Consider the following 26,714-nt stretch of genomic DNA (forward strand, 5'->3'; position numbering starts at 1 on the left):
CGTCTCTGTGCACGTGCAACCCAGAACTGGTGCAGACACTTTGATTTATTTATTGCCCAGTTATGAGCAGCCTTAAGAATCCTCTACCATGTGATGCTTAATAAAGGCTACAGATCTCAACTGGATTAGGATTACTCAAGGGATTATGAATGAGAAATGCAGCACGTTGGCCTCTCTCATCCTAGGAGTCAGCTCTTACACACTTCGAAGCCACCCTCTGCTAAATGCAAACTTCTGGAGGAAAAATAATGCAAGGTTTCACCCCTTATCTGTGTTGGGCTGAGAAAGTATGTAGGGATTTGTAGCTATGTAATCTCTAGTGCAGAAAGGAAGGGATGTGAAAAAAAGCAAGGATAATTTAACTTGTTTTATTATTTCACAATTCCAGGGCTTAAGAAAGCAACAAAATGACTGTTCTTTCCAGTCTTTAAAAACTGTACACACAAAGCAGATGAAATCTCAAAAATATGATCAGCAAGCTATTCAAATAACTATAAATGATCCTCCCTTTTCAAAAAAAGCAATGATGATGAAGTGATAGAATACAAGGCTAGAGAAATACCCTCAGGAAGTTTTGGTCCAGTCTTTCTTGGCAAAAATTCCCACAAACCATCCAAACCTACCAAAAAAACCCATCATTGCTACATTTTGATGTTTCCAGCATTAAGATGGTTTTATTGACAGTATTAACAATCACATCTCTGCATTTTTATCCAACTTCAGTACTTATCACAAGTACCTTAGCTACTAACAGGTTAAATTATCTAAGTTGTAAGATCTATCACTAACCAGTTCATCAGTATTTATATTTTTAGCTTGTCATTATACTAAGACCAGGAATTTATGTATCCTTTGGGTTAGCAAAAAAGCATTCAAGGTGGCAGAAAGACTTTATTTTGTTGGCAGTCAGCATCTTGCAAGGTTTTCAAGGAAGTAGTTTATAAAGACAAATAAAAAAATCTGCATTCTGCACTTGTTCAAACCTCATAACCCCAAACAGCTGCCAAGCCACAAACAACAGTGAAAGCAAATGAAACAAACACATTTGGCCAAATTAATGTACCAGAGCATCTGGGCACACCCCTGCTAGAGGATAATCAGCCTCATGCTGCAGAGGTCAGGATGACCACACAAAGCCACACCTGTAAGGATCCTGTTGCTGTGGGTGGCTGTTATTTAAAGAAAAACGGGTGGGATCACAAATCAGTGCCTGCTCTGTGAATTAGAAAAAACAATGGCATTCTGCAATATCCAAGGTAGCGAGCATTTTAAAATCTTCTTCCAGGAACTCTTCACATTTATCATCTGGCTGCTGTACATCGCTATCTAAACTGGGTCAGGGCAAAGCTCGCAGCACTTGGATCCAGGCAGGAGGAGAGGATGCAGGTAAGCAGGTTATGAGACTCCTCACAAGGAGATAAAGGGCCTGCAGCTCCCCAAGGTGCTCTCAGAGCAGTTTGCATAACCAGGCCACACTCACCACAGTCAGCACGGCATGGATCTGCAAGCTGCTCTGTCACCTTCACACAGGGGACATTTTGTCCAGTGAAGGAGGGCACTCGACAGCGTTCCTTGAAGGTCTCCATCAATTGGCTCTTCAAATCCCTAAGTATTTCAGGAGTATACCTAAGTCTCTAAACTCAGTATACAGTCACAGCACAACCTGACAAAAACCCCACTGCTCTACACTGTAAAACAAGATGTTAGCTTTTACTGCAGGTAACTTGATCTGAATGCAAAAAAACCAACACAACCATTTTTTAATTTCACTGCTACCCAACACAACCTCCTCTCATCTACCAAGGAGAAAAGTGCATTACCACAGTTCCTGAAACAGCTCCTGATTTCTGATAAATACCTATAGTCTACAGCTCTGCATGCTGCTGACTGCTGCATCTGCTCCTGCTAGGCCCAGGATCAACAACTCATAGATGAGGGAAAAGGATGATGACATAGAAGTAACCCCAAAAGCTTTCATACAGAAATATACAATACATAAAAAAAAAATTTTATTTAATTATTTCAGACCTACAGGCTATATAAATTACAAAATGTGTCTATTAGTCAGCACAGAAGTACATTGCAGTTGCACAACTCTTACCAAAAATAATGCAAGCCATTTTTACCCATCAACATCTATTAGAGCATCAATTTAATTACAATAAATTTCAAACTTCCATTACAGTTCATTAACAGGATCACCTGCAACACTGCAAAGAGTTAACAAATCACTGTGTCCTGAATGGTTCACATCATTCACGAACCAAAGCCACTGTGCTGCTCCCAGGAGTGATTTTAAAAGCATATGTTAGTCTTACACAGCTTCAGCTTCTCACTCCATGTGTTGAACTAGAAAAATAGGCAAGAGAACACAGGTTTGTCCAGAGTTAAGTGAAAAACAAGTTCTACACAACCTCTACAAAGAATTAACCTTACTAAAATCAAATCTGACTAAACTGCTACAAATATAATAGCACTAACATTTTTTTAAAAACTCTTTAAACTGGAACACAGATTCTTGTGCTCTTGCCAAGGCCATGCAACCAGTTTCTTGGCATAGAAGTTCTCATAACATCTCTTTGAAGCTATCCCATGAGGCACCTTGTGAGCTCAAGAACTTGGACTTACTCTGCTCATTCACAGGACAAGGCCCCCAAAGGAAGCTGCTCACACATGCAGTCACTGGTGAGCATCCTTTACCAACAAAGTTTGGTCTTCCTTGGTGCTAAATGCGCTGTCCCCTCCTCATGGGATTCCATTTGGCCTGGCAGGGCTTTCTGTTGTCATCCACCTGGAGACAAGCAAGTGCCATAGCGGGGAGTGGTAAAAATAGCCAAAATATTCCCAGAGGGAACCTCTACCTTTAGGTTGCAACATCCATCCCTTCCTCTCTGATCAAAACTGTAAGATCATCTCCAAGAGTTTCACTAGGAGAGTCAGTATTTAACTCCCTCTAAAACATCAAGGGAAGGTATTTATCCAAGGACAATAAACAAGCAGAATCAGGAATTCAGACTGGGTCACCAGAGTGCCACTACAATGGTTTTTCCCCCTCAGTGACTCTGCAGCTAAAATGATTGTTTAAGTACAGATGCCACTTCCACCTCTGCCACTTCCACCTCTTTACTCCTCAGTTCTCATCCAGGTCTGGTACCGATCCGGGAGCGCGGCACTCATGACTGTGGTGTACACCGTGTTACTGGCAGGGAAAGAGCAACAGAGCGAGTGAGTGACATCCCAAAGGCAGGAAGGGGAACTGATCTAGCTAGCAAAGCAGCAGGACAAATTTTGGTGGAAACAAATATTCTAATTAGGTACAGAAGGATCAGGAAAAGAGGCTGATCAAATTCAAGACTGTTGGCACTAATTTTTAGTGTTCTTTTCCCCATGCAGCACAACAGAGGACCTGTATTAAATAATTGGTACTGCATCTATGTCACAACTGAGATGAACCTTTTCCTTTCCCCATTTCCTCACAATGACAAGGCAAAGGAGAGGCAGAGGAAGCCATTGCCAAGTTCCAATGACTGATGCAGAGCATATACTGAGCTCCATGTAAAAGTAAACCATTACATGATAACCTGCAAAAGTACAACTTCTGGAACAGCACAGAAGAACCGTGTACTGAAATACATCTCTCATAGCCCAGTAAAGGGTATCCAAAACCTTGACCCACTTACTTTATTACACATTAATCACAACAGAAAAAGCTACTGTCAGTGTTAACACCAACCCCAAAGTGGGCAAAGGAGTCAGTGTGACATCCAGCTGCTCCTCCAAAGGAGTCATTTGTTTCACTACTCCAAAGCCATGTCCCATTACCTGACTGAGCCCAAACAAGTGCAGTTCCCTAACTCAACTGGTAGACCCAAGAAGTGGAAATAGAGGGTCATGAGCACAAGCCAAAAGCTGGGAAACCACAAGACTCAGACACATAAGGAAGATCCTAACCAAGTTTGTGGTGTACTTTCAACTGGCCTGAGGCACAGCAGGAGGCACAGATAAACATCTCTCCATCTAATACTTACTTGTTTAAGACTGGCTTCACTGACAACACCTGCACAGAAAGTTTGAAGAGTTGTCATTTGGGTAAATAAAGAGGGAAATAAATGGCTATTCAGAAACAGCAGTAGGATGAAGTTACAAAAGCAATAATATAGAATCAAGGCCTTCTCGCCTTTTTTAAACATCAGACTATTTTACAGAAGTACTTTCAAAAAAGCCCTCTGAAAGACATACAAATTCCCAAAGCTTACCATGTTTAACACTAAGTGCCTGTGCTTGAAATAAGAAACTGCACAAAGATGATGGGATTCACCCCCTGCACTCTCCACCTGAATTGGTCAACTTGAACAAATTGCCTAAATTGGAGTCCAGAAGCATTTTGAACAATTTTCATTCTTCAAACCCCTAGAGACACCTGTGCAGTAAACTTGGCTCCCCACAGTGAAGCACAGCTTTTACATCCCTGATAAAAGAATACTTCTGCTTTGTCAAAGAACTTGAAGAGCAGCCCACAACACAGAATTTGAGAAATACCTTAAAGAGTGTATCCAAGTTGATGTTGTGCTGTCCAGTAGCGTTGAGAGCTTTGATGGCTGCAGTTCTGTGGGAAAGCAACTCATTAGCAATTAAACACACTTGTCGGTTCCAAGGGCTACAAAGCACAAACAGCTTCTTCCTAAAGGCCTTGGCATTGAAATGCCTGCTTTGGTCCAAACTAACCCCAAGTTGTGTGACTGGATCTCATCTCACAGTGCTGAAGTTCCTGTTACTACTCCACTGAGTACACAGCAAGAAGGAACCTGCCAATCCCTTTCAGCACACTACACAGCCTAAAAATCCCATGGAAGCACCTTCCTAGTGCCATTCAATACTTGGCCACTGTCAATCTAAATCATCCCCCTTCTACTATATTTTGCTTCCTGAGAAAGTTTTTGGCCTATGCATTACCTTTGCAATTTTTCATTATTTATACTTATCACTCTCTCACACCCTTTGCTCTGGCATCTGTGAATATTGCTCTGCCCTGTGTGTATTCCTTGCAGAGTGGCATTACAAGAACTGAATAAGCTGCCTGCTCAAGGAGAAAATACTTGCCCATACCTCTAATCACTTTTGAAGGTTATATATATGTTCTCCCTGCAGAGCTTCCAAACAATTTACCTGCGATCATCAAAAGGAGGAGGAGTAGTCCAATGATCATAGTTTGTCTCCACACGAAACCACCTGTAACAAGCATATAAGCAAACAAAAGGTGAATCAGTAGGTAATACATCAAGTCCAACAATCATTATCCCTATATTGCTAGAAAGAAAAAAATTCCCTCCGCTTGCTACGAGCCCAAGGGCCCCACGTTGGTTGGTGTAACAGCCTTTGCCATCAACTATGGAACACAGGAACAGGGTGGGTGACCTCTGATCTCCTGCTATAACCATGACCAAGAGGTGCCCCAGATCTCTTAAGGAAGTTGTGCTACTAAGCCAGTCGCTCAGAAGGGAATTTGAAAAGCAAAAACTAAGTGTTATTTTCCTACTTACGCTCCACCTAAGGGATCGAGAGGCCAGAGATCTGCTGGCCCTCTTCTGTTCCTCGTTATGACCATGCCTTCTTTGGGTGAGACGCCTCCCACAATATAGTAAACTTCAGCAATGATGGGAATGCCAGCCAGCCTCACAACAGCAGACTGGAAATCCTCTGCTTCACTCAGGGTCTAACAAAAAAAGGAGATGCCAGTGAGGTTAACCACAAAAACAGGCACTGAGACATCTTCAAAAGAAGAAAGGTCCAGCTTCTCTGAAAATGCTAATTGAGTCTGTATTGCTACTTGAAAATATTATTAATATAGCAACATAAATAGTAGAAAATAACCCCTGGCACAGGTGTACACCATCCACGAGTACAGCCGTCTTAAATGGTTACAACACGAGTCACAGCTAGCTGAAACACTTCCTAGGAAGCAAGTCCTGGCACAGCTTCTCCAGGACCTTTGGCACTGTGGACTAATTGCCTCATTACTGAATACAGGGTCCACACTTAGTTTCTCCTGAGAAATCCAATTGCTTGTCAAGTTGCCAAGTCTTCTATGCCACTGAGTGGGGTTTTCTAGATGTTTAAGGACAAACACGGCACGACAGTGAAATGTAAGAACAACTCAGTACACACTTACATGTCGCACAAGCCAGCTGACAGGGTAATTCCTATTGAGGAAAGCAGCTATAGCATTTTCCCACCATCTACCACCATCTGGGGAGAAAAAAAAAAATTACTATACATGTAGTTTATATACAGTGAGACAGAGTAAGTGCCCATCAGCACCAAGTATTAACATTCCATGGGAGAAACGCCAACGAGGACCGCAACCCTCAGGCAAAATATCTATAGACAACATAATTCCAACTGACAAGCACAGCAGCTGGATTAACACCTCTGCTTTCCAGAAAGCATCTCAGACCTGTGATAATAATAATCACCTCATTATTCATCTTAGTAAAATATTAAAACAGGAATAATTTCACAGAAAAAATAAAACAGCTAACAAAGAGGTAGTGATATAATTTGTGTTACTGAGAAAATTAAACCAAGTGAAAAAAACACAAGGCCAAGTTGGTTACTATTTAAACACTCACACTTTGCAAAGAAAACAAAAAAATCCATCTGCTTGTCCCTTGATAGTGTCATCCTGCTTCAGTGCTTGTCACTGATTTAGTCATCCTGCTTCCCAGCCATAGCTCCCATGCTCATTTCCCTCAGCTTGAGGGAACTGAAGCTCATTCATAGCTCAGCTAAAATGAACTGAAAACAGCTTTTTCTTCAGAGAAACCAGCAAGTAGTCAGCAGCAGCCCACAGACAGGACTGCAGCTTGTGTGGAGTGAACACAGGATGTGGAGAGACACAGGACTTTGGTAAACACTTAACACTTGCCTTTAAGCTGAACTAAAAGCAGTTTGCCCAGTACCAGCCCAGGACACTCCAGTTTGGAAAGGATTAAGTGACTACTCTGGAATCCGAATCAGTGTGCGTGTAAACTATGGAAAGAATTCAGTGAATCCAAAAAGGCCACCTTAATAAAGCCAACAGGAAACAAGAGGTGCAAGTGCTCCATAGCAGAATGCCTACTCAGAGATAGTGTACAGAACACATACAAGTGAATATTGTTTGCACAACTAAAGAGTCAAACAATAGATTGTTCAAGATTAAAAAGAAAAATGCTTATCACCATCCCAAGGGAAAAATAAACATTTTAAATGTTGGTTCTGAAAACACGTTATTGCTAGTTCTAACAGTCACCTAATAAAGAACAACACAGTATCAGCTTCGTAAAAGGAATAAAGGGGAAAGAAATGGAAGAGACATGTTCCCAAGCTTTGAGCTGGACATAACTTATTACTTGTGAAACTGCAGCCCTGATAAACCAGGCAGTGACCTTCCCCTGCCATCCCCACTGCTACAAGTTTTAGTTCCCTGTAGTGCTATCTCTCAACTCTGCTACTTTTCTTGCTCAACTGCCTTTCCTGTGTCTCCAGGCATTCCCTCAAGCCTTGCTGCCTTTCCCCTAAATCATTTCCCCTCCTCTCTTTCCAACTGCCTTATGGGGACAGACAAACACAGAACACAGCAGAACCAACAAAGGAGCCTTTTCTTTGCTATCCTAACTGCATCTTGTTATCTCAGCCCCATCTCTGCCACCTCCAATGGCGTTACAGCATTCCCAAGGTTTTCCTCATCCTTTGACACTTGGAGCTCAGGTGACACCGCTGACAAATACCTTCTCCTACACAGCAGCCGAAACCAGGCGTGTATGCTTTCACTCCCTGAGGGCAAGGCAAGGCATTCCACTTCAGATCCTTCTGGCAACCTTAACCTCATTATTCCCTCTGAGAGAAAAAGGCCAGGGCAAGCAACCATCAACAGAAATAACACACAGCATCTCCTGTGGAAGACATTACCTCGTTCATCTCCAGAGATGGTGAACTTGTGCGGACTTTGCCCAGTCCATAAGCCTACATAACCAAGAAACGTGGTGCCTTGGTACGCAACCTGAAACCAGGAAAGGGAGCAGTTGAGCATTCCAGAACGGAACACAGTCAGAACCTGCAGCCTGTACTTCTTTCTAAGGCTTTCATATCTACATTGCTCTAGCACACCATGCCTTCAGTTAGAGGAAAACATGCAAAGTAACTCATAAAGGGACTCTGAGGCCTCCAATTCGCAGCATTTCAACTGTTTGTGATCACCGACAGCTACAAGACTTGTGCTCAGGTTAAACCACCAAGCAACAAACAGCAACTTCTCCATTCACAAAACGGACTAATGACCTTAAAAAAAAAAAAAAAAATCGGACTCACAAAACTACACTAGCAACTAATTGTTTTTTAGAAATCTTTGTCTAAAAACACACTTACTGGTCACAGAATTTCACAAGACCTAAAGAAGGAAAAAAAGCCTTAGAACTGGTTCCTACCAAAACTGATCTCTTTGTAATGTCCCCAAATATTTCTTTTCTTTTTTAGTATCTTAGCATTTCCGTCTTTCAGCATCTCTTAGAAATAAGATCATCAATACTAGATCAACTTGTTCTACTTTTTCCAGTCCATCACCATAAACTGGATGTCCAGAAAGGAAAGAAAATGAGCAAATCCCACACTCCTGGAGCATACCTGTGCTGCTCTAACAACTCAGGATATTTGGGAAGGGAACCCCATTGCTACATTAAACCCCCCATGTGAGCAGCTATAGGGCTGTCCCATTCTTCACAGAACACCACCCAGCCACACCAACCCCAGACCGTACCTGCCCACCCTTTATGAACTGCACATCCAGCGTGATCTTGCTCAGTATATCAACAAAATCATAATCCAGGTTCCGACCGTGGTAAATGTTCCCTCTGTCATCCTGAGCAACAATGCTGGTACAGAACCTGCCAACAGAACAGGCCAAGAATGACTGAAGGCACAGCTCTGGCACTGCTTGCAATATTCTAGCTGCTGGAGCTCCACTTTTCAGTACTAATTGACTTGATGCTTGCTAAGTGTTTCGTTAATGTTATTTTATTAACACAAACCGGACTTGAGTACCACACCACAGTCCACAGCAGGTCAGAAATTACAGGGCAAGCAGAAAGCAGCACTTCCACTCAGGAAAAACAATTATTCCATTTCACTTTTCTAAGACATAATGAAAAGCTGACATCTGAAAGCATCCATAAAGTGTCGCATTTTCTGCATTTAATTCTGATGGTTTCATTTCCATTTGGACTCTTTATAACTTTAACCACAAGTAGATAAATTCAAATTAAGTCATATCAATGAAACTGAAAAATATTGGCTCAAGTAACAGGGAGGAGGATTGCAACAACAGACTATTCTCTAGGACAGGAAGACTGCTCAAACTCCTTGTGTAACAAGTTCAGTTTCATTAAAACAGGTTGTTTTTATGGAGTATATTGCATTAGCAGGGAATTAATTTATTTTCTCCATAGCTCTGAGTTGGTCATGTCAGTGATACGTAACTCTGCCTCTGAAAAATATAAAGATAAAAAAACTCTTCATATAAGTAGGTTTATTCCATCAACTACTCCCAGTTGATGGGGGTTTTCAAGTATCTGAGCTGAAAAACTGAGTATCAGGGGCCTCACCAGGGTGAGTATTATGCTAAGTATTCTCTGTGAAACACTAATACAGCCAGCATTTAAGTGTATCATGTTCAGTGGTAGTCCTTACTGAAAAAACAATGAGTTTACACAATAAGGGAAAAAAAAATCAAAATGGAAACAAGGGGCACATGCCTTGATATTTGCTAAAATGTATATGGAGAAGTACTTCAGGCTCTCCACAGAGTCAGCACCAAGTGTTGGTTATTCTCCACCATGTTTCTAGGGCAAAAGAGACAATGAAACTGAGTACTTCCCATTGAGGTTTTGTTTATTGCCATAAATAAACTACAGGCATTTTCCACTCTTCTAATCGGGAAGTGATATTATGCAGCTGTTGTGAACCTTCATCCAGAAAGTAGTTTAGCATTAACTTTATTTCAGACAAATGAGAGAGCAACTAATTACTCCAGCCTCCTTTTTGGCAATTTTTAAGTGACAGATAACATTACATCATCTTCAGACATAAATGATCTCTACTTTCGGATCGATGTACCTTACCAGCAAAAACGTTTTTTGGATTTTAATACACTTATATCTATATGTACGTACACAAAACCATGACAGATATTACTTATACTTCCCAATAGACAACAACACCGTTTCTCCTTCATTTCAGCAGTCAATCCGCCAAAAGAGAAGGAAACTTTCCGGCTGAAGAGGTCTCAGAAGCAACAGCGCAAGTCACCCACCACGTGTGCCTTCTCCCACTCTGAACTGAAGCTCTGTGCCCACCTGGACGAGACCCGGTAAGTACCCGACACTTACGCCGTGGATTCGTAGGCGAAGTTCAACAGGATTCCATCTCCGAGACTTATCCCCAGTGCTTTGCACATCCCCGCAATCTCTCCCGCGAAGGGCTGCGGCATGAAAAGCTCCAGTTCGGCCGCTATGGGCTGGACGATCTGGTGAACCCATTTGGGGACGCTCTCGCTGCAACACACACAGCCGAAGGGTCAGCCGAGAGCGGCCCGGCTGCTCAGCCCCCGCAGCCCTGCCCCGCTCCATCGGGCCGGCCCCGCTCCCGCGGCCACCCCGCGCCGCCCGCCCGGCCGCACGCACTCGATGATCCGCCGGACTGCGGAGCGCAGGAAGGCGGGCTGGAAGTGCCGCAGCACGGGCAGCCAGCGCAGCTCGGCCGGGCTGTCCAGGCTCACGTTACAGCGCAGAGGGGCCGCCGCTCCCGCCGCCCCGCAGAGCAGCGCCAGCAGCGCCCACGGCCCCCAGCCCATGGCGCAGGATGGAGCGGCAGCGGCGCCCCGGGGCCGGCCCACCCGGCAGGGCCCGCCCCGAGGCGTCACCGGCAGCCCGCTGCAAGCCGCTGGGGCCCGGGAGACAGCGGGCAGAGCGGCAGGGAAACGGTACCGGGAAACACGGGCATTGCCCCGCCGCTGCTGCTGCTGGGCCGGGTTGGTGGAAACCGCTCCAACACCGCCGCTTCCACAGCGAGGAAGGGGGACAAAGCCACGCTTGGCTGAGCTGCCAGCATGCCGGCTGACACAGCGCGGATGTAAACCTGAGCCAAACGCAAGAGACGAGCTAGACGCTTGTCCTCAACCGCGGGGGCAAAAAATGACCACTCCCTGTCAGTGCCAGAGGTTACTAGTTTCTGGACACATGCACAAGAAGGGAAACTGCTTAGCTGTTCAGCAGAAAAAACGCCACCACCAGTAGAACCGTGGTTTACAGATTGTACTTTCCTTCTCCTCCTCCTCCTTTCGGCTCCAGCCCCTGCTCCACACTCCATCCCCACAGCACTCCCAGCTCCCAGCTACACGTGCTCCTCCACCTGAGAGCTCACTGCTCTCCTTGCCGAGCACCAATCCCTGCCCTTCCCTCAGCAGGAACACACAATTTGAATGAAACACTGAAAGCTGTAAAAAAGAAATCCTACTTTGTCCTTCTCTCCCTTGAGTTTCTCTAAGTTTTTTTGCTCTAGGAAGCAGAGTGACAGCAAAACCAACAAAAAAGTCCATACAAGAGAGAATTAAAGTTATTACAAATACATATTCAACAAAGAGCTAAACCAATTGAATTCCCATATGAAATATCAACATTAATTTGGCTTCCTAAAAAGAAAGGAAAAAAACGCCCCATCAAATGCATTTCCACTATATTGTGCATGTGGCACCTGTTCCTGCACCACAAAGAAATGCATTTCTAGCATACTTTGAAAAAGCAAGGTATAAATACTTTATCAACTCCATTAAAACAGGTGGCTGGGCAGGGAACAAAGAACCCATTAACAGTTCCAACAGAGGTCAAGGCTAAAGCACAAGTTCAGCCTTAGACAAAGAATCCAGACATCCACATGATTCTTTTGTGTACTTGCCAAGAGACACCAGCAAGTCCCACCAGAAGGCACACCACTACAGGAAAATATTCCTTTTTTCTCTGGCATGTGATATTGTTTTTGTATTTAAATGGCACCAAAAAACCCTATCTCCCAATACAACTCTTAAATGAATTTTACCTGCATCACAGATCAATTTGGTATTATTAAATTGGTCAAAGCCAGCTGCTCAGACAACAGCTCACTCCATCTGTACACTCATTCCCCTAAGATAGGCACAGACATCATATCCACATGCATTATAGACAGACCAGAAGATTATTTTTCCTTCCTGTTGTTTAGTCATTAATTGCCTCAAGTAGAATTTTAACCATACAGTTGTGTAGTTTAATACTTACGTATATAAAACCCAATGTAAGTAAATTACATGAAATAAAAATATAATTGTCTTCTTCCCTAAAATGCTTTAAAAACAAATTCCAATTATCCAAGATTAAGGCCTCTGTCCCGTTGATGCAGTATCCACCAGCTTGCAAGAGTTCCATTTGCATTTCTGAACAGATCAGAGCTAAATCCATAAGGCACCACTGTCCTCCTTTCTCTCAGGGCAATGGTGGGTGGAAATAAGCATCTCCAGCGTGAATTCTTCAAGGGTGATGAAGTTCTGTCCAGCATTTATTTTAGCAGCTGTTTTCTTTTTTTCAGAAGTGCATCTCTAAGAGCCAGCTAACCACAAAAAAAGAGGGGAAGATTCAGGTAAGGAGCATAGTAACTGAGAAAACACCACAACCACATCACAACTCTTTTCTATTCTTTAACCTCTGATACAAACACTAAAAACTCATCAGCTCAAACTGGGAGCAGCAATGCAAATGCTAACAAATACAGTGGCAGAAACACTGGGGTTATTTTCCTAAACTCCACAGTACAATTAAAGAGCTGAGCATTCCCAAATACTATACAATAAAGATTAGAACAAACCATTTTACTGACTCACTTCAAACACAAGAGATGAAAAAGGTTACTGTTCAGCTGAGAGGTAAGTAAAATTGGTGTTTTGTAAAGGAGTATTACAAAACTATTTTTCAAGGGGGAAGGAAGAATTTTTATGAGTGCCACTATCACCCTAAAGAAATATTATTGTGCTTGAAACATGTTTTAAGCTAGTAAAGGAGCTAGCTTTGGACTACAGCAAGCAGGCCATTTGACCTTACCACTAAAAAGTGCAGCAGAATGCAGCACCATACAACTACGATCCTGCAACCCTCCCAAAACACTTAGGAGTAATGGACTGGTACTGAAGCCTAACTTTCATGGCAAAAAAGTATGAATAAATACCATTTAGCCATTACATTTGAATTTAAAACATTAGTAAGGGCAAAATCCTTCAAGACTTGTTTTAGAACAATTGAGCCAAGTGTAACTGTAAACAGCAGCTTCCTTAAAGTGCCTGGATTGTTCATTTGCAGCCTATTTTGTGTGTTCTGAGAGCTGATTTCCATCTTGTCGGCCTTACTTGAGGTGAGGCAGAATAATGCCAAATAAACATGTACAGAGGATACTAGCCCACATCCTGCTCAACAAAAAAACTTCAGACATTCTCTACCAAGGCTAATAATAGTTCCTGTCTTGCCCTTCCCTAAGGCAAGAAATTGCAGACAAATATCATTTGGGTAGCATGTATGATCCTGGAAACAACTCAAAGTTCAAGCAGCAATTAAACACTTTCACAGAACACAATCTGGGAAGAAAAAACAACTGAACCACTGGATTATTCTACCAGTTTCTTGAACACATTTGGATGAGTTAATAACACCTTGTAAAACCACAGACTGGCAGGGGCTTCACCATTGAGAGCAGCACTAGTGTGAAACCACTGTTTAACTGATTTTTTTCTAAAAGCAGCTACAAGCAGTTAATAAAGAGCATTTATATATCTTCCTCGGGGACATTTATGACAAACTATTAGATGATCTCTAGGCTGGGACAGATGAGTCTGTGATAGAAAAGTAACAAGAGAAAGGTCAGAGACTACAGAGACGATAATCTCTGCGAAGTAGCTCTTCCTCTGGGGAAGAGGCCAAGCCACAGGCTTTCTCTGACTTCCAGCAGCAACACCTCAGGCCAGGGGGCAGGCAGCACCACACCTGTATCACAAATTACTGCTCACACTGCCCCATCCATCTCCAACAAGAAACATTACCTGTTTCTCCCTAAAGGAACGCTTGTTCTTGGTCCGGACGCTATGGCTGTATCTCATCATCATGAAGTTCTTGTTCTTTTGCTTTTCTTTGTTGGAAGAGCTGGCAAATGGGTTAATTCTGGTCTTCTTTCTCACAAACTCCTTTCTGTCTGTTTTTCCAGCCTGGAATAGACAGTGCAATAGAGCATCAGAGGGTCATTTTCCCTCACCTACCATCAACATCACCTGCCTGATGGTAACAGGTTCTGCAGCAGTCACAACAAACCTCCGTTCAGGATGACTGTGCTCATACATGCCTTCTCCCACACTGGCTGTATTTAATATGTCACAGTGAAAATTGGGTCTGTTTACATTTTCACTCACATTTGTTACAGCCAAGATGCAACAGCAAAGAACCAAACAAACCACCTCTCAAAACCCACATGGCAGCTGGGCACCTATCTCATATGGGCAGTCTCAGCATGTCCTCCACACAAGAGAAACCCCAAGCCAGAAGGACAGGGACACAGGACATGCCACTTCCTCACCTTTGCAGTTGCCAGTCTGGTCTCCTTGTCTGACTTGGGCTTCTTATGCAGATGTTCAATATCTCTGAGTGAGAGCAACTCCCCCCTACACACAAATCCAATAAATGTCATCACACAAAACTTCATCTGCCAAGGAAAACAAGATACCCTCTTCATCCTTTGTCTTTCACCCATCTTAGGCCACTGCCTCATGGCCAATTTAGACACAAACACTTCTTGTTCCCTCCAGGCTGTTCCTCATGTGTGGGATATCCATTATAAAAGTCACCCTCTTATTTTTCAAGTCCTACTTTTTTCACCAAGTTAGAAAACACTGGAGCTATAACCAGGCAACTACTGCTATGAAGGTCCCCCTCTCCTGCCTCTTGGCCTCAACAAGTCAAACAAATAGTCTCAGACCTCTCACAAGCTCCTCATGTCTTTTTTCCCCAGGTATAAGCAAAACCCCAGCCCAGGATGCATTCCAGGCTCTGGCTGTCACCAGTGAACACTGATCAATAGCAGAGCTCAGTAACCTGCTGCAATGAAGAGTTGCATCAGTAGGGGATAGGCAAGAAAAAGCACTCAGCAGCCTATAGCCTACCTGCCCTCCTCCTCCTCTTCATCATCTATTTCAATATATTTCCGCTTCGCAGCTTTGCCAGGTGCAGAATTAAGTTCTCTGGAAAGCTGGGCAAGACGTATTTTCTTGAAGTCTTCCTGAGTCAGCAGCCTGCTCGTACTGATTGCTGCAGCTTTGGCTTTTCGTTCCTCTATGGGCATGCTTTTTACTTTTTCTGCCTTTGGGAAAGAAAAAGGTACAAAAAAAGCAGAGCTTCACAAACCACTCTTGTGCCACAAACCAAGATCCCTGCCTCCCAAATATACATCAAGCAGTAAGTTTCACAAGTATTGTTAGGAAACGCTACAACCAGATCTCAGGATTTCTCCTTGTCTCATATCCAACATCTGGTGTCTGAACTGAGTACATGCACAGCAGATTTTGGGAGTGCAAGCTCTCACCTGACTATCACAGCTCTGAAAGCATTGAGTCCTGAGAGGTAACCAACTTCTCCTTCTCCCCTCCCACCCTAACAACACGTGTACCTCAGCAGCACTGCTGAACAGCACTTGAGCCTCACTGCTGCAGGACAGCTCGCTCTGAAGGCCGGGGAGGGATTTAAGAGCAGCCACATGAAGGTGAAGAGCATGAGGATCTGGTGTGTGATTAACGAGACCCATTTGTATTTGGCATAGAAGAGACTTGGAACTCACTACTTGCTGCTGCTCCTCATCTGAGGAGTGATGCACATCAATCCATTCTCCATCGTCGTTGTCCTCCTCACTCAGACTAGCACTTTCCCAGCCATCTGCTCGTGGAACAAGGACAGAGCTGTTAACACAAATTCATCTTCACTACCCAGAGCAGCAACAGTTGATGCTTGGATCCCCTGCTCTAGCCATCTTTCCTTTATTTCACTCATCTCCTAATGGCATTTTGCCCAGGGGCACAATCCACGCTATGCTCTGCAAAGCTCAATTCTCATTTCCAGGGCAAGATCCTGAAAACCAGGTGCATTTGGGATAGCCTGAAGCACCAGAGGAGTCAACAGACACTGATTATGCTCCTCAGTAAGAGTGCTCCCCACTCCCAAGCACCAAAACCCACAGGAGAAGTACTGAGATTTATAGCTGGGTTAGGTAAGACAGTCTAAGCATGCCATGCTGGCTGATGTCTGAAGTTAGCAGTGATGACTCCTGTCCCACCAGGGCCTGCATTCCTCCAGCACAGCTCCTGCAGCATCTTCGAGGCACTCAGACTTGATTTGCCAAACTGTCCTCCTTTTACAGATTCTTCCATCTCTTTTCCCCTACTCAGGCAGGGGCTCCAGGGTTTGTAAAGCATTTACATAACAATTGAATTGCAGAAACCAAATATTCTATCAAACTACTGTTTTGGTGTTCTCTAATACTCAAAAGGTTTTATTTAGAAGCTAAACACCAAGTTCACAGCTGTACTCTCTGTCCCTCTGCTTCCCCATCTCAGTGTGTATCATAAAAAGCAACAGGACCAAACCCACTGACACACTGCACTTACTCAAGGACACTCATGTGCAAGCCAAGGAAAAGCAGGAAATGAAATGCACAAACACCAGGTTCCACATCCACATCCAATCTTAGTGATGGTGATGCCCAAACCAGAATTTTTAAAGGAAGAAAAAAAAACAACCTTCCTCTCGGGTTCCTCCCTTTTCCTTTTGATCCTCAACCTCCAGTACTTCTGCTCCTGGAATGTAATCTTTGGCATCCAGTTCTCCATATTCATGAATCCTGGCTTCCACAGAGGCCTCAGTAGGCTTACCCTGTACATTAACAAAACACACATTAAGCAGGTTACTCTTGTAATATCCACCAGTCCACTGAAGTACCTGGAGGAACAGCAGGGTGTGGGTCCAAAGCCCTTTCCTTATTTCACATGGCAGAGTTCAATTACTCAAGTTGAATGCGTCTCAGAAAACAGTTGAATCTCAGGAGCATGAGCTAACCATAAGTTAGATGAATCTGAACTAACAAAATGTGGAGAGCACACCATGTCCAAAGGCAGCAGGCAAAGGAAGAACACAGACTTGACTCCACCTTCTCAAGAGGATACTGAAACCAACTCTCATCATTTTTGAGCACATCAGTTTTCAGTGAGTACAAAACACGGGACACATACCCTGAACTTCTTCTGCAGCATCTCTGGATTCAGAGAGCGGAACAGGTGTATCAGAGTTCTTGCAGACATCATCACATCTGCCCAGACAATGAGAGAGTCAGGAAAAAACAGAACTCTGAGCAAACCAAAAGCCCGCAAAGATCACCAGCATTTACAGCTGACTCACATCTTCTCTGAGGTTAAGGCTCCCTCTGATTTCTCTGGTACAGAAAACAGCTTTTCCTCAGGGCTAACTCCTCTTAACAATCCCTCTTCCTTGCTTTATTTTAGTCAATTATTTCCCCTGCCATAACTACCCTTGACTGTCTCCCATGGCTACACACTCCATATAGAGAGATGTAACCCAAACACTGAAAATGGTCTCAGCCCTTAAAAACCAATTAGGACAGCACTGCCATGAAGGCTGGAACTGAAGACGACACAGCACAGGAAAAAAAGCAGTTTAAAGTCATATCCATGTAATCCTTACTTTTATTTTTATGTGTCTTGTACTGAACAAGGTCTTGGAGCAGATCTTCAGTCATGGCTAAGGGACACCTCGCAGTGATTTCTTTTATTGCGTTGATTCTAAGAAAAAGCAAAATTAATTTTCTCAACACCAGCTAGGAGAAAGTGCCACTTACAGACTGAATTACCTGAAACTTGAACAATCTTACACAGCATTTATACAACATTCAGTGTAAGAAGAGAAAACCATCATAAAATACTCCCAACAAAAACACAGAAAGGTGGAGCTAACCTACTTTTAACTCAAGCACCTTCTTGAAAGCATAGCACAAGTAACAGGAATAAGTTACAAGTTGTCTTTAAAAAAAAAGACATATTTTACCACATTTGGAGTTGAACATGACTCACACAATTCTATGTGTACCCACCCTACAGTCATGACCTCCCCAGAATTCTTGTCTGTGACAAAGTTATTGGCAATGGTCATCAACACCGACTGGATAATCTGAAATTAAGAAAAAAATGCACATTTAATAGAAACTTAACACACTTAGCTGTTACTTACAGACAGATGCTTTTTCATAGAAAGACACACCAGGACATACCAGTACATCCCACCAATATTTTATAAACACTAATTTTCTTGCAGAAAATAAAGCAAACGTCTTCTCCCACCCCCTCCCTTTATGAAACAAGGCCTCAGAACTTGCAAAAATCGTTGCAATTGCCCTAAGCTTTTCCAAACAATCTGACCAATTCCCCTCCCTGCTCCCCACACACACTCAGTTGCATTTCCACACTGGTCTGCTGCCCATTTAACATCCACCACAGGTGGAACACTGACCTCAGGTGGTACCAGCTGATGTGAAGCCTGTGCAGCAAACAGAAGAATCTTTGTCACTTCTGGAAAAAAAGCAGGAAGAAGATGCCAAAACACATTGCTGCAGCTTGTTCCAGCCAATAAACACATCCCTTAAAACTCAACAGGCTGCTCAGTCAGTCCCAAAACCGCCTGAACTTCTTTGGGACAACTGCTTCACCTCTCCCACCAAACATTAGGAACTCCTCTGGCCACAATAGCAAATGCTCCAGAACTGGAGTCAAACACCCGTAAAAGGAAGCAGCATTAAGGCAATCATGCTTAGCTTAGCTAGTCAGCATTAGGGACTCAGATTCCTTTTATTCCTCTGCTGGAGCTTTTCAAATCCTCAGGTTACCCCTTTGTCCACACTGGACTATTCCCCCTTCCATCAAACACCTGTACATGAGCCATGCGGGATCAGCAGCACCTCAAGTAGCTACTTACCCCTCTGATGGGGCTGGAGGAACCTCTGAACAAAGGGGTAGAAATTAAACAGGAAAAGCTGCAAGGCAAATTGTAACATATTATCTTGTCTTTCAACTTGAGATCATCTTCATAAGCTGATACATGGTAAATCCATCTCATTCTAGTGTGCTCACCAAATGCCTCAGATTTTCAGCAAAATGTTGTCTCCTAAATTGAGTTTGGTATTTGTGGGACAAGCAAATGAACTGTACCAAGACAAATACAGCTGCAGTCTCTCTGCACTTAGTCCTTCCTACTGAAAACCTTATATGCTCTGAAACTGCCCAACTTGGACTGGATTACTCTTTACTTAATCCAGTGCAAATATTTTATTACTGGGTAGTCTGCACAAAACCCTACGAGTGCAGGAGCTGCCAGTTTCTCTCTTGTTCAGCACCACCTGACTGGCAACTCTGTGGTCAGCATGAACAGCTTCACAGAAGGTCTTGGAAGCACCAATTTCTCTATTCTTTAGATTCAGCTCAGCTATTCCAGACCAATACCTTGCTCTAGGAGAGTTCACTTAGTACCACAAAGGCTGTACCACTGTGCCACTCCATGAGGCCTCCTGGCAACTCCCTGACTGTCCCTTCTGGACATAGAGAAAAATTATACCTTATTTTCCAGAGGCACAAGGCCAGAACACGACCACATCCAAACCACGCTTGTTTCCACAGACCACCATAGAATTATCCAAGTACATACCTCATGTATTCCAACAAGCCTGGATATTAGGTCCATGAGCATCATTTTCACTTCAAATCGCTCCTTGCAGTTCTCCAGCTGCTTCAGCAGTTTCTCAGCAAAGTCTGGAAAAAGCAAAAATGGATTTGTAGTAGCCCTTAAGAGCACAACACAGAACTCAAATGGGATTATGCTCACAAGAAGCAGTTTGATTTGTTCTTACTACCAAGCCCCAGTGCCCTTTCACAGAAGAAATTCAAGATGACCAAAGCACTTATCCAATAGGTTTTTGTACTTCTCATATGCCTAAAAGGCCTGATTGTGCACAGGTTCAGCACAGGGAGCCAACACGTGTTCCCCAACACCATAAGCACTGGGTAAGCACTGGAAGCTAAATGTTTAGATACATTTAAGGTCCATCTGAGAAAATTACATCCCCAGAGGTTCAGAGGAACAGATGAAGACCAAATCAAATGCTGTTAGATTAACACAAATTGCACTAAGAGAACTCCCTGCACACTCACCTTGGGGATCATGAATCAAGTGAATGGCAGAGAAGTTGAACACCTCTGGCTTGCTCTTCTTTTTCTGTTTCTGCATGGAAACAAGAGCAAAACACATTGCTCTCTTTCTGTGAGTGAAGGGCTTCAGTTTCAAGGCTGCTGTCAAAAGATCTCTGCCTCTTCAAGAAGACTTTAAAAACTATCCCTGGGTTTTAAAAACTACCCCTGTTCTCAGCTACACACAGCATCATCTGCCATCTGCAGCTAAACTAGCAGGGCAAGAACAGGCCTCGTTCTAACAAGGAAGAAGCTTCTTTTTCTAGAAGAAGCCTTCTAGACTTCTGTACTAGAAGAATTAAGCCAAGATGATGCAACATCAGACAGCGTTCTCCTCACCTTGAGGACCTTCATGGCTTTCTCCAGTTTCTTCTTGCGCTTGGTGGTTTTCTTGTTGGTTGCATAGCGCATCATCAGATCTCTGGCCGTGGGGCCATCATCCTTGGGGAAGGAACACAAAACGCAAGTAACCCAGGCTTCAAATGGCAACCAAAGAAACAAGCTACCAACATTTTTCAATACCACATACTCTGAAAACTATCCCCCTTCCTAAGCGTCAGAACACACAGGTACCAGCATCTAAAAACAAAAGAGCTCTTAGCATTTCTCTTTTAATAGACAGCAAAGACATCCTGCCATCACTTGGGGCCAGCTGTAGGACACTGAAGTTGTTTGTGAACCACAGGAACATCTGGAGACAGCTAGAAAGGACAGTGAGTAGCACTGAGACAGACAGACTGGCAGAGTCAGAGTCACCAAGATGACAGAACCAATAACAAGTCTGAAAAACGGAGAAGGGAATATTTGGTCACAACACCCACCTCAGACTCTGACTCGCTGTCCTGTTTCTCATCCTCATCTTTCCCAAGGAAGAACTTCAAACTAGCAACTAATACCTGAAAAGTAAAGTGAGCTCATGTGGGACAAGGCGACAGAATTTACAGCAACTCTCAACTCACATGAATTCAGATCATTTTGCTGACTAGGTTTTTAGTTTTGCTTGCCTGGCTTTTATTGAATGGAACAATCTTTGGACCTTCACAGGGTAAGAACTTGTCCCAAGCCATAGCACAAGTTTTTAAAGGCTCCAGAGCCAATGCAGAAGGCCCAATATTCAGTCAGGCTCCAAGCAGGACAGCTGCTCAGCTCAGTTAGTCAAAGTGCTGGTATTAAGGAGAAGATCTCCTGACAGTCTATTCTGAAGAGCAGTAAAAAGAACATCCACACTTGTTACAAGATGCCAAGCTCCCCCTCCTCCCTTGAGTGTTATTCTGAGAACTAAACAAGCAACTTTCTGACCCCTCAGTGTAGCTTATTTGCTGTAACAATATATTAAGTTCCATCCACGTGAGAAAGGCAGCCCAGGTAACATCCAGTCTATCAGTGATTTCTGTTCTCACCTTGGTCACTTTGGAAAAGCAGGCAGTTGTGATGACATTGACTGTTTTGGCATCATTCCTGGAAAAAAAAAACAAACCACACCATTTATTTCAACTCTGACAATTTCACATTCTCCGAAAATTAATTCTCAGCAAATATTTAAATAACTCATTTCACACACATTATTTTCTCTCAGCTAAATTCCTTGGCACGAGTTCCAGCTACAATTACTGGGCTACAATTAGGAAATCTGTTTCAGCCACTATCCCCTGCATTACACTTTGTGCTAGAAATGATGCCCGTGTGCCCCACAAAAAATGGCAAATAGACACAAGCCTGCCAGACCCACCAAATATTTCTTCTGTAAAGCTCTATCATCACATCCAGAGATATCTTGGCAGCAGTGGGATTGCTGTCTCTCAGCATGGTGTACATGAAGTTCTGCAGCGCCTAAAAAGAAGTTGAAAACACATTTTTAGAGATCTTCCACCACAGCAAGAGGTCAGTTCAAGATATACACAAAAACCAAAGCACCTACCGTGTTCACTTTATTGTTCTTGTGTTTAGCATTGACATTCTTGATGTCTGTCACAATGTGAGTGTACAGGGTCTGCAAGCAGAGACACGACAGGAGTAACGCACACAGAGGAAACCTCGTGCCCAAGCACCGATGTGGGACCTAGCTGATCACCTCTGAGAGCATCACTGAGCTCCAGCAGGAAAAACAACAGGAAAACATCCTGTGAAGACTCACATTTGTAAACCATACTGAATTTACAACACAGCAAGGCAGGACAATGAACAGCATCAAATATTGCTTCAAATCCTGCCCGTTTCATTCAGGCCTGTTCTGACAGCCAGGCTTTTCACCTGCGCACACAACCAAACTGCTCAATGCCAAACATGACAAGCCTACAACCTGCAACAACAAGCAGAACTCACTTACCAGGCCAACACAGAGCTGGAGCCCTGCCTGCTGAAACAGCTGAGCCATTTTAAACTCTGTCTTCACAACCAAGCAGAGAATGCCTGTTCTGGCATTATCTCTAGAGAGTTGGTCAAAAGCCACTGGAGATGCAGATTTCTGTCATTACCTTTCGGAGCAGCTTATCGTGACACCGCAGCAGTTGAAAGAAGAGCTCCAGCAGACTCGTGGGATGTATTAGATTCTTGTTTCTCAGCAGGATCAGAGCCTTACAGAAGGTCTGCAAGAGAAGCCAAATTTCACCTTCCTCTCCAGCTTCTCTTCGTTGACAAGCAAAGCGCAAGCTCTCAGCTCGCACCAAGGGCGGGGTCTCACCATGCGCAGCTCGGGGTCCAGGACCGTGTGGTGGTAGGAGAGCAGCTCCTTCAGCTGCTGCGGGAAGCTGGCCATGTGCTCGGGGTAGCAGTGGGCGACCTGTCAAGGGACGGGGCAAGTGAACGCTCCAGAGCACACCCGGGCTTACCTCAGAGGTTTGGCGAGCAAGATTAATTGTTTATAAATCAGTAATGGTCACTGAGGCCGGTACCGAGCTCGGGCTGCCGCAGCCGCTAACGCAGGGCTGGGCCCGCGGGCTCACCTGCGCCAAGAACATGAGCAGTTCGGCCAGCTCCTTACTGGGCTTGTCCGGCTGGAAGGTGAAGATCTCCACATGGGACTGGTAGTGGTGGTACTGCTGCAGGAACTGCGCACACACAGGGAACAGCGACAGCTGAGCAACACCCACCCACCCGCACCCCCGTGCCCGTCCCCACCACTCCCCCGGTCCGCACCTCCTCGGTGTAGGAAGTGGGGTCGCGCTTGATGAGGTTCTGCAGCTGGGGTAAGTTGCTGGGCAGTTTGTTGCCCTGGCGGCCCGACATGGCTGCGGGCACCGGCACCGGGAGCGCACCACGTGAACGCTCAGCTGGCCGCCGCCATCTTGGCCCGCCCCCGACGGCCGCCGCCGAGGGACAAACCTGTGCGGGAGGCGCGCTCCGGCACCGCGCCCCCTGGCGGCGGGAGCTGGCACCCGAGACAAGCGGCTCCTCACAGCCCCGGCTACCCTCGGGACAGAGACCGGGACAAGCGGCTCCTCACAGCCCCGGCTACCCTCGGGACAGAGACCGGGACAAGCGGCTCCTCACAGCCCCGGCTACCCTCGGGACAGAGACCGGGACAAGCGGCTCCTCACAGCCCCGGCTACCCTCGGGACAGAGACTGGGACACCGGGGACAAGCGGCTCCTCACAGCCCCGGCTACCCTCGGGACAGAGACTGGGACACCGGGGACAAGCGGCTCCTCACAGCCCCGGCTGCCCTCGGGACAGAGACCGGGACACCGGGGACAAGCGGCTCCTCACAGCCCCGGCTGCCCTCGGGACAGAGACCGGGACACCGGGGACAAGCGGCTCCTCACAGCCCCGGTTACCCTGGGGACAGAGACCGGGACAGCCCCGCGGGCCCAAACCCAGAGCCGCCCTCAGAAGTTACCGCAGCACTTGGGGCCTACCACACTCGCTCTATCACTAATGTATGCTTCTAAACACATCTCAAATGGTCACTGGAGAAGTGATCAGCATTACAAGGGAATTTCAGTGAGGAAAAAGGGTTAATTATACTCTAGTTTTTTTAAAGTTTAGTTTTTGATCAAGAGAATAGAAAACTGACCTCTTCATTTTCACAGCCTATACTTCCTTCAGGTAGCTGTTTATTTACACTGTAAAAAAATGATCATTCCTTGATTCAGTGCACTTAGCAAGCAGTAATCAATTCCTGTCCATTAATGCACTTATGTTCAGCCCCACCACACCTATCATAATGGCATCAAGGCCTAATCATGGTACAGTCCAAAACCATTAATAGAATTTCTCATTTAAGTCACCAGCACTTTTCCCAGTGAAATGCTTTTTACTGTGCTGGTAAGAGTCTCAGAGGCAGCTACAACCACCCAACACATACCTGCTAGTGGGCTACCAGTGACAACCTAAACATACCAGCTCAGGTGAATTGGGCTTTCCTGTACCTATTAAAGCAAGACAAGCACAGCCCCTTCTACATACCTACACAGCTCACAACAAAAAAGTCTTTAACATCACTTGGAGAACAAAATGACTGCAAAGGTAAGAGAAAAGCTTGTTACCAAATGCATAGAACAACAGCAAGTACACCATCACCAAAACAGTTAAAGGAACACTTAATGCATTTACCTTGCCAGCTATTAGATCGGTTCAGTAACATCTGGACCTGCTTAGCCTCTACTTTCAGGCAGCTTTACTTTATTGAACACTCCAGCACAGCCCTCAAATGACCCAGCCAAAGAACCTGCTTGATCCTGCACACTCCACGGTCAAACCCTATCTCAGCACACACAGCCTGTAGCTCTGCAAAATGAAAACATGACAATGCAGGCTCAACTCAACCTAAAAAGCAAAAAAAAAAAAAAAGCTCAGCTTCACATTAAATTACTCCAACACAGTTAGGTCACTGGCTGACTAAAACATAATATTTGCACTTATAAAGAGGAGCAGGCACACTGCTTGAGAAAGGCATGGAGCAAAACAGCCTTACCCACACTCCAGAGTAAAACACTACGTATTTATTACCTCTGCAGGAGCAAGGCTATTACTTTGATTTCTACAAAGGTTATTAACAACATTTGACAAACAAACCAACTCAGTTTCATTACATACAAATAGAGCACAAATAAAACTCATGTTTCTAAACTATTTCTGCTCATGGAATGTTAACAAATGCATTATTAAATAACTAGCACATAAGAGAATATTCACTATAGTGCCTTTAATGAAAAAAAGCAAACTTGACAGGCCTTTCATCAAAGTTCTTTACTTGGGAAGCCACAAAAGTTAGAAGCCTAAACAAATTGACATACAAATTCTATCCTAAATGAAATGAGAAAATTTGCTTTCATAATTAAACTTTAAAGTAACATCCTAAAAACACCCAAAAGCAAACCAACAGTTACCCTTAAACAAACACACCAAAAATCACCCCAACACCATAGTTACTAACCCCCAAAGAAATAAGCTAACTCTTGGTGTGAGCATTTATACCCCAAGCCTGTTGTTGCCTGATTGATCTCATTACCTTTGCTAATTGGGCCAGACATGCTTAAATTCACCTGGAAAAGAGCAGCTGTTTTCTGTTTGGTGATGGTGGGGTTGTGTGAGTGAGCCTAACTTCTAATATTAAGGGAAAACCTGTTACTTTGTCTTCTTCTGTTGCTTTGTGAGCTAAGTAGTACGTTTTCTTTACGTTTGCTTAAGTAATGCGTTAGGCAAAGAATTTATCAAAAGTACTTGTGGTTGTGGTATGGAACAAAAGGTGAGTGTTTTTTCTTGCGTATATTTTGAAGTCGATGTGTGTTTATTAAGCTTTAATTTTCTCTGAGGGTAAGAAGCTGATAGGGAATTTTTGCATTTTATTTGAGTACAAAAGAAAAGCTGGTTTTCTTCATTAAGATATCCTTTTTTGTTTCTATTCAAACCTTCTGAATGTGGGTGTGTCTGTCATCTGGATTATAGAGAACAAGTTTGGAGTTATCTTTTGTTTTTAATTATTTGTTTTTCAGTATGGAATTATTACCTATTGTATATTGGAAGGTTTTCCTTTTGTTTCATAGTTGATACATAGGTTAAATGTGCTGTAAAAGAAGCAAAACAGAGAACCAGCACACTCAAACTTGAAACAATGAGTTGTGTTCTTCAGGCAAATTAGGCTCTATTAAAAACTGAAAAAGGGGGAAAGCTATTATTAAAGTTGCTATTAGGGCACTAAGGTGTTTCTCTGCCCTGTGTTTCTGTATTTTTTCAATCAGTTGTGCAGTAGTTGGGGCTGCAGAGTTCATGGATGGAGTAGAATTGCACATGATGTCAGGTTGGGGCTTTGGAGATGGGCTGCTCTTGGCTTTCTTTCGTTTTTGTTGCAATCAACCCCAGCTTTTTATCCCATCAAGAGCTGT

General features: G+C 44.1%; 2 protein-coding genes across 5 annotated transcripts; both read right to left on the reverse strand.

Moving 5' to 3' along the window:
• Nucleotides 1–354: 354 nt before the first annotated feature.
• Nucleotides 355–10,900, reverse strand: NAAA (N-acylethanolamine acid amidase). 3 transcript variants are annotated; one of them, XR_015772780.1, is made up of 11 exons: nt 10,716–10,900; nt 10,422–10,586; nt 8,795–8,921; nt 7,951–8,041; nt 6,170–6,246; nt 5,541–5,713; nt 5,167–5,229; nt 4,540–4,606; nt 4,029–4,057; nt 2,629–3,199; nt 355–2,349 (listed from the first exon to the last, which is right to left on the reverse strand). XR_015772780.1 is itself a non-coding variant. In XM_014260404.2 (11 exons), exons 1-10 carry the CDS (start codon nt 10,883–10,885, stop codon nt 3,124–3,126), a joined length of 1,038 nt encoding a protein of 345 aa, XP_014115879.2. In that variant the 5' UTR covers nt 10,886–10,900; the 3' UTR covers nt 355–2,349; nt 3,105–3,123. The 3 variants fall into 3 exon arrangements, 2 of the variants coding, with proteins under 2 accessions (XP_014115879.2, XP_005531786.2); XM_014260404.2 differs by having other exon boundaries at nt 3,105–3,199; XM_005531729.3 differs by having other exon boundaries at nt 355–3,199.
• A 1,135-nt stretch (nt 10,901–12,035) lies between these two features.
• Nucleotides 12,036–25,107, reverse strand: SDAD1 (SDA1 domain containing 1). 2 transcript variants are annotated; one of them, XM_088056897.1, is made up of 24 exons: nt 24,943–25,107; nt 24,796–24,847; nt 24,404–24,452; nt 23,335–23,439; nt 23,073–23,171; nt 22,867–22,977; nt 22,311–22,382; nt 22,122–22,222; nt 21,793–21,850; nt 21,214–21,288; nt 20,732–20,833; nt 20,357–20,426; nt 19,854–19,957; nt 19,128–19,185; nt 18,666–18,724; nt 18,250–18,326; nt 17,844–17,941; nt 17,375–17,451; nt 16,886–17,018; nt 15,931–16,025; nt 15,260–15,456; nt 14,677–14,761; nt 14,150–14,311; nt 12,036–12,672 (listed from the first exon to the last, which is right to left on the reverse strand). In XM_088056897.1, the coding sequence occupies exons 4-24, from the start codon at nt 23,347–23,349 to the stop codon at nt 12,622–12,624; spliced, it is 1,899 nt and encodes a 632-aa protein (XP_087913023.1). In that variant the 5' UTR covers nt 23,350–23,439; nt 24,404–24,452; nt 24,796–24,847; nt 24,943–25,107; the 3' UTR covers nt 12,036–12,621. The 2 variants fall into 2 exon arrangements, with proteins under 2 accessions (XP_087913023.1, XP_005531787.1); XM_005531730.3 differs by lacking the exons at nt 24,404–24,452; nt 24,796–24,847; nt 24,943–25,107 and adding an exon at nt 23,528–23,674.
• Nucleotides 25,108–26,714: the final 1,607 nt, after the last annotated feature.

This window comes from Pseudopodoces humilis, chromosome 6 (assembly GCF_049639895.1).
Source record: "Pseudopodoces humilis isolate 2021_Gansu_Grassland_sample_001 chromosome 6, ASM4963989v1, whole genome shotgun sequence".
In the NCBI taxonomy this organism is placed as follows: domain Eukaryota; kingdom Metazoa; phylum Chordata; class Aves; order Passeriformes; family Paridae; genus Pseudopodoces; species Pseudopodoces humilis.